General features: G+C 40.7%; 1 protein-coding gene across 3 annotated transcripts in view; it reads right to left on the bottom strand.

Moving 5' to 3' along the window:
• LOC122549713 (gasdermin-E) overlaps positions 1-12993 on the bottom strand; it is a 37433-nt gene extending 24440 nt beyond the window's left edge. The window contains exons 1-4 of one of the 3 annotated variants that reach the window (XM_087986991.1): positions 12504-12993; positions 9272-9503; positions 3806-3998; positions 276-444 (exon numbers count right to left, since the gene is read on the bottom strand). In XM_087986991.1, coding sequence (XP_087843117.1) covers positions 276-444; positions 3806-3998; positions 9272-9482 — 573 coding nt within the window. In that variant the 5' untranslated portion in view covers positions 9483-9503; positions 12504-12993. The remainder of the gene's footprint in view (positions 1-275; positions 445-3805; positions 3999-9271; positions 9504-12503) is intronic. The other 2 variants (XM_087986990.1, XM_087986989.1) reach the window with 2 other exon arrangements.
• Positions 12994-14524: the final 1531 nt, after the last annotated feature.

Raw genomic sequence — 14524 nt, 5'->3', positions numbered from 1 at the left:
TGTCACACAAAAATGATTAATGTACCCGTGTCACAATACAATAAGTAGCAAAGGCTCACATTATTTTACAATTTCATCTTGTTGATCCAGCTTATACAAGTTACTCACATATAAATTTGTAAATGCATTTTCAATTCAGCCAATTCTTGAGTTTTAAAAACCAATGCAGATGAAAAATGTCATTGAACAAGCTCCAGAGATCCATGCTATATGCAGCTAAAATGTTATGGCAACTACAGTGAGATACAAGCTTGTATTTCAGCGAACATACACACCTTCAATATTTTTGTTTTAAGTCCCAGCGCTCCACCACACTTTTCTTCAATTTGCAAATGTTCGGAAATGGAGCACTTTTGGGAGGTGATAATCTTTTCATTTACCACACACAAAATTTCTCTTTTTTCACGGGTTTGCTGGACAAAAGGGTGATCCAAATTTAAAGGCCTGAAAAAGCAAGTAGGGGAAATTACTTTTTTTTCTTTCGTTGCCACTAACCTTTATAGTAGTCACATGTAGATGTGAGCAAGTATCAAAAGTATTCTGGAAAGCAAGTCAGACACTGGAAATTCTGCAATGGATGTTGCATCTTCAAACCCCCCTGACCAGAGCTATAAAGCAGAAGTGAGGAGTGTGATGCAACATTCTCCATTGCCTGGACATTGCAGCTTCAACAACACAAGAAGCTTGAAATTATCCAAGTGGAATGCAGTACACATGATCAGTCTCCCACACAACATTTTAAACATTCAATCCCTCCTCCATCAATGCACAGCGTGAAACATCTCCAAGATGAAGTACAGAAAATCTCAGTCTCATTAGAATGCACTGCTCCTTGACTATTACCGGGCCAAAAACTTGGTTTCCTAACAACACTGTGGATGTAAATACCAAAAGTACCACAGCATTCAAGAGGGCAACTCTGCAGCATTTAATCGAGTGCAATTGGGATGGACAACAAATGCAGTTCTTGCTAGCAACCCTTTTATCCCCAAAAACAAGGTGAAAGTTGACTGTAAAGATTGTCTCGAATACTTTATGCTATATTACATAATGCCCAATGTAATAGTTAGGGAAGAGGCTAGCAAACAGCAGTGAGAAAATGCACTTTACACAGTCTTAGGGTGTCTCAATGTAATGAAGTACTTTGGACGTGTTGTGACTGATGTAATATAGTATTATCAGCAACCTTTTTGCGCCCAGCAAGATCCCAAAAAAGGCAATTAAATAAAATAACCAGATCATATGTTTTTGAGTGTTGCTTGAGTGATAAATATTGACCTGGATACTGGGAGAGCTCTCCAGCTTATTTTTAGATGAGTGTCAAATGATTGTTTATACCTGCACAAGATGGCAGAAGGGACATTTTGATGTCACATCCAAATGTCAAACAACATGGCGCTTTTTCAGTACAGCATTACACTGCTCACCTAATTTAGGGGGGTCAAGTACCTGGAATGGGGATTAAGCCCTGAAACAAGAGGAGCAAGCACTATTACTGAGCTCAACTTATGCATGTAGACCAGCCAAAAATTGATGGAACTTTAGAAAAACTTAAAGTTTTGCCTTTATTTGTGTAATAATTTATTTTGAAAATGAAAGACTTTAAAAACATTACAATGCACTAAATCAGAAGATTAACATTGTTACAAATGAGGTTTACGGAATTGTTTTCATTACTGTGTCTTTAATGTAGGTTAAAACTGAAGGAGTCATGTAACTTGTTCCAAAACTTGCCTACCGGAGACCTCAGTAATGTAGCTGTTAAAGGTTGTACTGCTAGACTGAGGTGCAAGGTGTTCACATGAGGAGACAATGACAGTAGCATCTATATTTACAATAGTTTGGCTGTATCATGTCCACAAGACATGAAAGAGATTACAACTTATTTAAAACAAAAAACTGTACTTCATTTTAATAATAGACTTAGCAGGACTTTAAATGGCTACCACAGACCACAGAAATGTAAGCAGATACTTAAGAGTCATAGCGATTTATTGTATTTAGATTGCAGAGCAGAGGAAAATTGAGGGGATTTGAAAGGCAGATGAATGATTTGCTAAATTTAGACGAGAGGGAGAATATTTAGGAAAACCCTCAACATGAACCTACAATGCTAGGGTAAAAATTACAAGGGTGGAAAAAAAGTAGAATGGGGGTAAACCATCACAGCTAGATATCATTTTGAACTGGGTCTGAGAAATCAAAAGTCTCCCTGAGGGACACTGCAAAGTACAATTGTGAAGTGGGATTTTTGATTATATTTAAAGTAGGAGAAAGCTGTTCTTAAGTTTAACATTAAGACTGCTTACAAAATAATATTGAGTCACTGTTGCTTTCGGTGTGCTTCTTACAATCGGTATCTTGAAACAGGAAATCTTGTTGTGTCAACTGGAAGTTTGAATTTCCTTTTTTAAAATTAGAGGAATTACAACATTGATAGCATTATGACCAGTCTATTCCACCCGATAATTCTGAAATATTTGACCAGTTTTGGAAATTCTGGGGACAAAATGCTAGATTTTAAAAATTACGTTCGCAATTTATTAAGATGGAAGGTGGCGAGTATATTTATCAGCACGTTTCTCCCACAAACAAAACAATAAGTTATTCACTAGTATATCTGGGTATTCAGAAAGACACCCTTAATTGTATGAGAAAATCAATGTCAATTGGTCTGAGACAGGGACAGGGTTCCCTGACACCAATTGAGAGGCTTTAGAAACAGAACACAGAAAAAAACAAAACTGTTGGATTTCTGGATAAGATTCTGTACAGGCAGGCACATTGTTGCAAGGCATGATAAACATGGTGATGTAGGGAGAGCATCTCTATTCAGTCTATTGAACAAGAGGCAGGAGAGTTATTTAAATAAAGTAAGGCCGCCCACTGGTATGGGGATAACATGAAACATTGCTGAGTTTATACCATTAGAGAAACTTAAGCTGTGCAACTTAACAAATTGGATCTTATACCCTGCTCAGTATATTTTATTATTGAAACCAAACTTCATATCATCTTGGTGTTCAGTTCTCTTTTAAACTAATTAAAGAGGAAACCCTGAGAGAGCATACATTCCAGAACTCAAGGATTGATTTTCCTCCAGTTCAGGTTATGCTAATTCACAAGGAGATATGGATATAGACAACATAAGGGAGTGACTACTACCAATGATACTGAAAATGTGCCCATGGAAGACCAACCTACACATGTAGACAATCACATTTAAATAACACTGGAGTCTAATATTACCCAAGAATGAAATTAAAATAATTCCTGATCCTGAATTGACTATCCAGGAACAAATCCACTGTGGTAATGCTGGAGAGATAGATATGGAGAGGAACACTTTCATTACTATTTCATTCAAATTCATGCAATAACATCGACAGAAGAATTCCAAAGTATAAGAAACCATGATGAAGATTGCATGTCATCGAACAATTAATGTCAGTGTAACTACTGTATAGCATCATGCAAACTATTAAGTTAAATTTGGAAATTTACACCTGTTACTTTATTATAGAATAGGGCATGCCTTAACAAATTGCTGTATCAATTTCAGTATAAGTGAATTTTTTTTAATGTTCTGAAGGGTCACTGAACTCAAACAATAACTGTTTACTCTCCACAGATACTGTAAGACCTGCTGAGATTCTCTAGCAATTTCTGTTTTTGTGTGTTTCAGATTTCCAGTAACTACAATTCTTGTTTTGTGTTATTAATAACTGTCAACAACTGTTAAATTGGTTTTGTCTCATATTGTTTTATGGCAACACAAATAAGCTATGTACCTGTTGTCATTTACCTTTTCTCAGCAATTTTTAAAAGCTGACTCAGATCAATTTCTTGCTTCTTCAGATTTCCAAAAGAAGATTCCAGTGCCACCGAGTCCTGACCTTCCAGGCTGAAGCTTAAATTGGCAATCTCAGCTTCCGTACCTGCCTCCACATTGTCTCCAAATTTTCCTTCATACTTGAGAAAGTCCGATTCAGTGACAGCTGCAAAACAAGGACCTTTTCAGCACAATTACTGAAAAGGACAAGTGAGCATTGTAGCAGTTACTAACACATGACTGGTTCCCCAGCATGCTTTCAATTAGTCGTACATAAGCCAATTGTTCTGGTGATGCCTCATGAATTTATGGTGACATTATTTGCTTATGAAAGAATATGACAAATAAATACAAAACAAAAATCAATTCAGTAAATCCATTTAGTTATAGGGAGAGGGGACATAATGGGAGTCTGCTATCTTGGGTTAAAGTAAATAAGAATTGTTAGGCCTTACAATAGAATCACAGAACAGTCACAACACAGAATGAGGCTATTTAGTCTGTCATGCCCTCCCGGGTTCTCTGAAGGAGCAATTCAACCAGTACCTAGCTCCTTCATAATTATTGTGTCAAAATCCATCCATCAAAAGCTTTTTTTGCTAATAACACTGAATTATACCTGAAACATTGCAACAATTCAAGAAGGAGGCTCACCACCATCCTCTCAAGGGCAATTACGAATTGACAAAAAAATGCTTTCTTTGTAAAACAAACAACACCCACAAACCATGAATGAACAATAAAAATCACTCCCATAATCCTTCACTTTCTTCTTTCTTCAGATAATGATCCTCTAATATTTAGACTGCCACTATTCAGTTAATCTGCACTCCTCTCAACCTTGGGTAGTGCATTCCAAATTGTAACCAAACCCTGCACTAAAAATAGCTTTAACCTAATTACCATTGCTCCTTTTTCCAATTACACAAAAATCAATGTCTTCTCATTTTCAATCCTCCCACTAACTTTACCCAGATCCCCATGATTTTGAATACCGCTATCAAATCTTCTTTCACACTTCTCTTTTCCAAAGTAAACAATACCAACTTCCTCACCTCTATCGACAAAAAGTCCCTCATTACTGGAAACATCCTCATCTTTTCTTCAAACGTCATCTTCTAGCTCACCACTTGATAGTGAGCAAAAAGAGTCAGGAAATCCTCACACTCCGAGTTTGATCGTAGAAAATGTTCAAAGATTGGTTGAAGTACATTTTTGAAAAAGGTAACGATCAATACAATTTTTAAAAAGGGGTTTAGCCCAATACTTTATTCCTAATCAAGTATGCAATATACGATCTTAAATTCTTTACAACCTAATAATAAATTGTTTTAAAATCAAGCCTTTTGATCCATCTTACTTTTTCTTTTAACTTCACATCATCCTATTATAGTGTAAGGATTTGGTTACATTCTTCATTTTGTTACCAACAACGTCTCTTCTTCCTCAGGCAACTGCCCTTGGGCTTATGCCCGAATCATCGATTCTCCTGTTCCCTGGATGCTGCCTGACCCGCTGCGCTTTTCCAGCAACACATTTTCAGCTACAACACAGGAATACTTGTATGCCCCACAGCATTTGCAGGAAATGATAGAAGAAACTAAGCAATTCCACAGCATTGGATTAGATCAAAGCTCTGAAGCCCTATCACATTCCAATTGTGAATGTTGGTGGACAATTATATGTAATGGACAATCAAGAGGATGAGGTGGTGACTCCCCAAATATCTCCATCCTCACCCAACACATCAAGGCAAAAAAACAAGGCTTAAGTATTTGCACCCATATTCCAGAAGGGCCAACTGAATGGTCAGCTCAACCTCTTCCTGAGATTCCCAACAATACAGATATGAGTTTTTAACGAATTGGATTCTTGGTATCACTTGGAATGAAATAGCTGAATGCAGAGATCCTGAACCCTGACGACAATAGTATTATAAAAGTAGCAATAAGTACTGAAGATGTGCTCCAGAAGAAGCCGTATGCCGAGACAAGATGTTCCGGGGAGGCACACCAGCATTGCCCTGGCAACAAGGATAATTGCTGAGTGTGGTGCTGGAAAAGTACAGCAGGTCAGGCAGCATCCAAGGTGCAGGAGAATAGACATTTCAGACATAAGCCCTTCATCAGGAATGATACATCTACAGTCCTCACTTTCTCCTAACAAGGATAACTGCTCAGGTTTGTCCTTTGTGCAAAAAGCAAGACAAATCCAACTTGGCCAATGACCACTCTCCAAAGTGATGAAAGGGGTTGTCAATAGTACTATCAAGTGGCACTTCATAAGGGAGGCAATGGCCTAGTGGTATTATCGCAAGACTATTAATGTAGAAACACAGCTAATGGGGACTTGGGTTTGAATCCCACCAAGGCAGACGGTGGAATTTGAATTCAATAAAACATATCTGGAATTTAAGATTCCACTGATGACCTTGAAACCATTGCCAATTGTCAGAAAAACGAATCTGGCCTATCATTTGCCTCAGAGAAGGAAATCTGCCATCCTCACCTGGTCTGGCCTTCATGTGACTCCAGACCTACAGCAATGTGGTCAATTCTCAACAGCCCCCCAAAATGACCTAGCAAGCCACTCACAGTTGTATCAATCACAACAAATGTCTTAAAAGTGAAACCAGATTGTCCAGCGGACATTGAACTAAGCACAGAAAATACAACAACCAGAAATAGTCCTGTCATCCTGCAAAGCTCTCCTTACTTTCATCTGGGATCTAGTGCCAAAATTGGGGGAGCTGTCTACTAGACCAGTCAAGCAACAGCCTGACATTGTCTGCAAGGTATGATTCCATGAATGTGACTATGTCCCACATACCACAGTCACCCTTCTGAATGCATCCTGTTCCATCTGCAGGATTAATCCAGCACAGTGGTAAAACGTCAGCAGGGCACTGACCTGGGAATCCTCAATTTGACTCCAGAGCCCAGGAAGTCTCATGGTTTCAGGTTAAAAGAATGCAAGGAAATCTCCTGCTGTTTGCCACATACTATCATCCCTTGGCTGATGAATCTGTATTCCACTATATTGAACAATGTTTGGAGGAAGTACTGGAGGGTGACAGGGACGTAAAGTGTACTCTGGATGGTGGATTTCAAATTCCCAGCACCAAGAGTGGGCCGGCAACTGCACTACTGATCGAACAGGTCGGGTCCTAAGGCCATAACTGCCAGGCTGGGTCTGTGGCAAGGGACCAACAAAAGGGAAAAACATGCTTGACCCCATCCTTACCAAATCTGGCAGCTACAGATGCATCTGTCCATGACAGTATTGGTAAGAACAACCAATGCACAGTCCTTGTGGAGACAAAGTCTCGCCTTCACATTAAGAATATCCTCCATCATGTTGTGTGGCACTATAACCGTGCTAAATGGGACAGACTTCAAACAGATCTAAAACAGAACCTGGGTCTGTCATGAACATGTGGCTTCTGATCTCATTACAGTCTTGTTCCAAGCATGAACAAAAGAGCAGAACTCCAGTGGAGAGGCAAGAGCAACTGCCCTTGTCATCAAGACCACATTTGACTGAGTGCATCAAGGAACCCTCAATCTTGAGTCAACAGTAATCAGGGAAGAATTCTCTACTGGTTGCAATTGTATTGAATACACAGCAAGATGGTTGTTGTCGGAGAAAGTGTGGACTGCAAATTCTAGAGTTCAGTCCAAAGGTGCGGCGGTGGAAAAGTACAGCTGGTCAGGCAGCATCTGAGGATCAGGAGAGTCAACGTTTCAAGCATAAGCTCTTCATCAGGAATGTTGTTGTGGTTGTTGGAGGTCAGTCAGCTGAGATGACAGATCAGGTCATCTTTCCAGGACCTTCTCAGGATAGTGTTCTCAGCCTAACAATCTTCAGCTGCTTCATTAACCTTCCCTCTATCATAAGGTCAGAAGTGGGAATGTTCACTGATGATTACACAATGTTCTGCAACACTTGTATCTCAACTACTGAAGCAGTCCAAATGCAACAAGACGTGGACAACATTCACACTAGAGTTAACAAGTGGCAAGTAATATTTGGCCAAACAAATGCCAGGCAATGACCATCATCCAATGATATTCAAAGTCATGCGTGTGTATGCGCATGCATCCGGGGGAGGGGGGTGGAGATGAGGCTGTATGACAGCAGGACAGAGGCTAGGAAAACTGCAAGTGACTCACCTGCTGACTCCCTAAAGCCTGTCCACCATCTACAAGGCACAAATGGAATGTTAAAAGTAATCCCACTTACCTGGACCAGTGCACTTCCAATAACACTCCAGTAGCTTGATACCATCAAAACAAAGCAGACCACTTGAGTGGAAACTCATCCATCACGGACACGCAGTAGCAGCAGTGTGTACTATCTACAAGGCGCACTGCAGAATTTCATCAAGGCTCTTTCGGCAGCACCTTTCAAACTCATGATTTTTACCACCAAGAAGCACAACAGCAGGGAATACATAACCGCTGTTCCTTCAGCGCTACTGGCTCAAAATCCTGAAAGTATCTTCCAAACAGCACCGTGCCCCAACACTCAAAGGACTACAAGTCACGTGCAGCTCAGCACCTGCTCCAAGGTAATTAGGAATAGGCAATAAACATTGGCCTTGCCAGAGACACCCACATTCCATGAACAAATGAAAAACTATTGTTCATATTAATTCCTGTTATTTTAGTGCTCCTGTTAGCAGTGTTCAGCTCATAAAAACATTTCTGGTCAGTGTTTGAAATAAATAAGCAGAAGCCACAAACTACCTTACTTGCTCGGTCTCAAGAGTTGTCACAGCCCTCTCCAACCAATTAAACATCAATTCAGGAAGCATTGGCTTTAGAACAGGATTCCCAAGAGGACAGCAGTGTATAGTCTCCAAAGAGGATATTTGTACTTTGTACTGTTTTCAGATGAATGGCTTGATTGAAATTCAGCCAAGGTGAAAATTTGGAGTGTTACTTGTTTTAAAATGGCAGTGAAGAATATAATGATAGATAATTGTTTGATAACACACAAGTGAGAGGAAGGTACAAAAGGAGTGTTAGAATAGGTGCTTCAGAATTTTACAACAGCCCAGTTGAGTTCTATTTTCGCTCAGACATGAATCATGCCCTATCCACCTTTCCTTCTGTATCTGTCAGGTAGGAGGGCAAAACTTCCAAAGCTGACTCTGCCTGCCATTTTCAAAGTTCCACAGCACTGCCTCAAATGTACAAAGAAATTTCCACTTCTAAACTCGATCAATTTATTTTTCAACCTTTTCTACTTCCTGAAACTCATTTTTAAATAAAACTTCACGCAGCATGTATTCTTCTTTTTGCTGTGAATGAAGTTAAGGCCTCAAGTTTGTTCTGCACATATCAGAAAATCTACGGCCACAGAAAGGAATCACTTTCCTCATGCCCAACATTTTACTCGACACAAAGTACTTGGAAATCAACCAAAAATCCATACCAGGTTTGATGGAACTGTCACCCATCAATATGTCTTGAAGGGTAAACGTGGATGGATAATATTTTGGTTTTTGCCAGAACCATCCCTTCTTCCTTTTTGTTACCAGATTCAGAAGCTGCAGTTTGTCAGAATCATTCAGGCTGTGAACAGGGATCAGGTCACCACTGCTCTCAATCTGTTTCACAAAACTGCTGGTCGCTTTTGCAAACATCTTCAGGAACTAACCACAAGCCTAAAACAAAAAAAAGACAATTAAAACTCTTGTTGCCATAGACTTAATCATCATTTAGCAGAGGACCTGTGCTCAGGCCCATGAAAGTTACACCTTGGGGTGGTTCAAGGCCACGAAGCAGTCCTGACGTGTATTCTGTCTCGAGAGAGAGAGAAAATCAGGCCCAGGCCATTTGAATGCAAGGGCCCTACAACAAAACCTAGTCCTACTTTTGCACATCTGTGCGCAACGTTCTTGCAGTATTTGTGTAAGCTTGAACGAAAAGTAGAAAATTAACCATCTTTCAAAATGAAATTAGAAGCCGTACATTAGGTTAAATGATAATTCCTATCCTACATAGACCTGATCTAAAACTTAAAACTAGGATCTAAATTGGAGTAATTTCAATTTTGACAGTATTAAGCAAGAACATTCAAAGATTGATCGGAAGAGGCTATTTGCAAGTAAAGGGATGGTTGGAAAGTGGGAGGCCTTCAAAAATGAGATAATGACTCCAGAAGCATTATGTCCCTGTTAGTGTGAAATGTAGGGAAGGCATGCGTCAGGTACAGACAGCTGGGATCAAGTGAATCCCTGCAGCAGTATAAGGGCAGCAGGAGTCTATTGAAGAGGGAAATCAGGAGGGCAAAAAGGGGACATGAAATAGTTTTGGCAAACAGGATTAAGGAGATCTTACAAATATATTAAGGACAAACAAGTAATAAGGGAGAGAATAGGGACCCTTAAAAGATCAACAAGGCCATCCATGTGTGGAACTGCAGAAGATGAATGAGATACTCTGAAGTATTTAGCATCAATGTTTACTGTGGAGAAGGGTTGGAAGCTGGAAGACTTGGAAAAATAAATAGTGATATCTTGAAAAATGTCCATATTACAGACACAGTGATGCTGGACACCTTAAATGTCCACCTTGCCGATGATACAAAGTTAGGTGGACAGGCAGGTAGTACTGAGGAAGTGGGGAGGCTGCAGAAGGATCTAGACAGTTTGGGAGAGCGGCCCAGGAAATGGTTGATGGAATTCAATGTGAGCAAATGTGAGGTCTTGCACTTTGGAAAAAAGAATACAAGCATGGACTACTTTCTAAACCATGAGAAAATTCATAAAGCCAAAGTACAAAGGGATCTGGGAGTGCTAGTCTCTAAAGGTAAACATGCAGGTTGAATCCGTGATTAAGAAAGCGAATTCAATGTTGTCATTTATCTCAAGAGGTTTGGAATATAAAAGCACCGTTGTGCTACTGAAACTTTATAAAGCTCTGGTTAGGCCCCATTTGGAGTACTGTGTCTCCACACCTCAGGAAGGACATATTGGCACTGGAGCATGTCCAGCGGCGATTCACATGGATGATCCCTGGAATGGTAGGTCTAATATATGAGGAACGGCTGAGGATCCTGGGATTGTATTCATTGGCGTTTGGAAGATTAAGGGGAGATCTAATAGAAACTTACAAGATAACACATGGCTTGGAAAGGGTGGACGCTAGGAAATTGTTTCGGTTAGGCAATGAGACTAGGACCTGTGAACACAGCCTTAGAATTAGAGGGGGTAAATTCAGAACAGAAATGCGGAGACATTTCTTCAGCCAGAGAGTGGTGGCCTGTGGAATTCATTGCCGCAGAGTGCAGTGGAGGCTGGGACGCTAAATGTCTTCAAGGCTGAGATTGATAAATTCTTGATGTCACAAGGAATTAAGGGCTACGGGGAGAATGCGGGTAAGTGGAGTTGAAATGCCCATCAGCCATGATTGAATGGCGGAGTGGACTCGATGGGCCGAATGGCCTTACTTCCACTCCTATGTCTTATGGTCAAAATGCATAAAAGGTGGACAAAACCCTGGGACTTGATCAGATGTTGCTCAGAACTTTGTGGGAAACCAGGGAAGTGATTGTTGGGCCCCTTCCTTAGATATATGTATCAATAGTCAAGGGTGAGGTGCTGGAAGGCTGGAGGGTGAGTAATGTGTTGCCATTATTTTAGAAAGGTGGTGAGGAAAAGCCATAGAATTGTAGACTGGAGAGCCTGACATTAGTGCAAGGTGAGGCGTTGGAGGGGATTCGGAGGGGCAAGGTTTACATGTATTAGGCAAGGCAAGGACATTGCTATGTTTTACTGTATTAAATCGCCCTTGTACATCAGTATCTTAGGGACGTCACTGGTGAACACTGCTGCCTCACAGCGCCAGGGGCCAGAGTTTGATAACCGCCTCAGGCAACTGCCTGTGCGGAGTTTGCACATTCTCCCCGTGTCTGCGTGGGTATCCTCCAGGTGCTCCAGTTTCCTCTCACAGCCAAAGATGTGTGGGTCAGGTGTAATTTGGGCATGCTAAATTGCCCAGAGTGCCAGGTGCATTAGTCAGGGGTAAATATGGGGTAGGGGAATGGGTCTGAGTGGGTTACTCTTCAGAGGGTCAGGTGTGGACTTGTTGGGCCGAAGGGCCTGTTTCCACACTGTAGGGAATCTAATCTGAAACTGTAACGGTTCCAGTTTTGAATTGTGCTATATATAACATGAAGTGGTTCTGTGGAAGTGTGGCTGCCACAACACAGACGGAAAGTCTTGGATACTTAACGGATCATACGAGATCTCTGGATAGAGGTTTAGGGGTTCAGGTCGGCGACCTTAACTTTAGATTTCAGCATCAGCGTAATTTTACTTCTGAATTACTACAATTTGTTTCATTTGCAGATCGTTGTATTTACACGTTACCCTCTATTTTTTAGGATCTGCGATGTTGTATCAACATAAATCATGGGTTCAATGCCCTTGGAGGACAAGATCCGCCAGAATCAGGGCGCGGTTCAGTCAGTCAGTCCTGAAGCTACGCAGAAACCCGGCAAAGCAAATTTCTACAGACTCTCTGAGAACTAACTGTAAGCAGATGTTTGCTGTTTTGGAGCCAGAAATAAACCGCGCTCTAGTTATAAAATCCTAATTCAGCAGATTCAAAAGGAATGATACACAATACAGCGAAATACATATCTGTAAGAGGAAATTCACCAAATGCCAGTGAAATCTCCCGAGTGCAGAGTCGACCTTCCACTCCTTCTCCCAGACGTTAATTTTGTGCAAAGTCGCTCTCACCGTATACGCTGCCCTGGGTGTCGCTGAATGTACAAGACCACGGCAAAATGTTATCGCACCTCACAAAAGCCAAGAAACCCCAGCGGTAAGGAGCACAAAGGAAGATGTCCGGCGCTGAGTCACCGACAGCAGCTTGTCGCACTGCCACCCACCTGCTCTCAGGCCGCCACACTCACACACAAAGAGCTCAGCTTTGTGAACTTGCCCGCTTCCTGAAGATACTGGGCGGACCAGAGAGAATCATGACATGGTAATTGGGAAGGGAGTGTCCTCTTTGGCTGTGCAAGACAGCAGCTCAGTCGGTGCTGACCACCCTGTATATCTCTCTTTGTCTACTCAGATGTTTACTCACTTGAAACTGCTTCACCACAATATAAAGCCCTTTTTAAAATTTATTAAGCATATTTACATACATAGTCACTAAAGCAGCTCGGTTCTGTACAGTAGCATATGAGCAAACAAACATTGAAATTTGACTGTATTCAGTGAACAAACCAAAAGCATTTCCTACTTGTACATTAATATATATACATAGATTTGAGGCACTGAGAGGGTATGATAACTGAACAAACCACAATATGAAGCAGTGCATTACACTTCATTGGATAAATGCTCTACTCAAACTTCCGGTCGCTAGTGAAGATTTGGGTCAGAGCATTGTACACGCCCTGACATCAGGGTTACACTGACAGCCAGAAGAGAGACCATTTCCTCCCCAAATTCCATGTTATCTTCTACTGACTCCCTACTTTCATTCTCTAGGTATCCAACACCCACTTTTCTTAGTTTAGCTTTCTAAGTACCTGGAGAAATTCTTGCTGTCTGATTTTACATTGCTATCTAGCTTCCTTTCACTTTAGTTTCTTCCTCCTGGTGTGTGATATATATCCTCCCTTTCGAATTTCTCCTTCTGTTAGGTATTTCCCATTAAATGTCTGCCACTGAGTTTCTGCTAATCTTTGCCCTAACTGAGTACGGACGAAGTTAAAAATCACACAACACTAGGTTTATTTGGAAGTACAAGCTGTTACTGTGTGATTTTTAACTTTGTCTACCCCAGTCCAACACCAGGACCTCCACATCCTAGCTGACTATGACAGTTCATTTCAGATAATTCAGGTTTTAGGCCCACCTGTTTGCCCTTATTTAGGTTTAGAATACTAGTTTTAAATCTAATTTTCTCCCTTTCAAACTGGATGTAAAATTCAGTTATATTGTGGATAATGCTATCTCGGAATAGCTTAACCCTAAGGTAATTCATTCATTTTAATTAACAATTTCAAAAGCATTCTGTGAGTTCTTTATCCAGGCTGCTATTGCCAATCTGATCTTTCACGTTTGCATTTGAATTAACGTCATTTGTGATTATGGGTGTCTCTTTATCACAAGGACCCTATATTTCTTCTTGTATACTTTATCCCATACTATAGTTCCTGTTAAAAGGCCTGTGGACCACACCCATTTGTGACTTCTTTCCTCTAGTTTCTTCATCGCCACACAAACCAATTCCACATTGAGATCTCCTGAAGCAAGGTCTTCTCTGACTATTACACAAATGCCAGCCTTGATTAAAACTGCTCCCTTTTCATCTTTACTAACATCTTCAAAATCACATACATCCTCTATATGCAGGACCCAATCCTTGTCATCCTGAAACCATGTCTCCACAATGGCAATCAGTTTGCATTTAGTTATTTTTATATGAATTATAAATGAATGTATCTTGTTATGAATGTGACATGCATTAGATACATGGCTTTTAGTTTTGAATTTTGGTTACCTTTGTAACATTTAGTCTTGATTGTTGGCACCTTCCTAGATATTTTGGCTCCATGTTTCTTTCTAACATTCTCTAACTCTCGGATGGTTTGTTGACTCCCGGGTGCCAGGGTCCGAGATGTCTCGGACCGTGTCTTCAGAATCCTTAAGGGGGAGGG

This window comes from Chiloscyllium plagiosum, unplaced genomic scaffold (genome assembly GCF_037043375.1).
Source record: "Chiloscyllium plagiosum isolate Xiang-an unplaced genomic scaffold, Cpla_swu_hap1 HiC_scaffold_5, whole genome shotgun sequence".
NCBI lineage: Eukaryota > Metazoa > Chordata > Chondrichthyes > Orectolobiformes > Hemiscylliidae > Chiloscyllium > Chiloscyllium plagiosum.
This window is presented reverse-complemented; position numbering and strand designations above follow the sequence as displayed.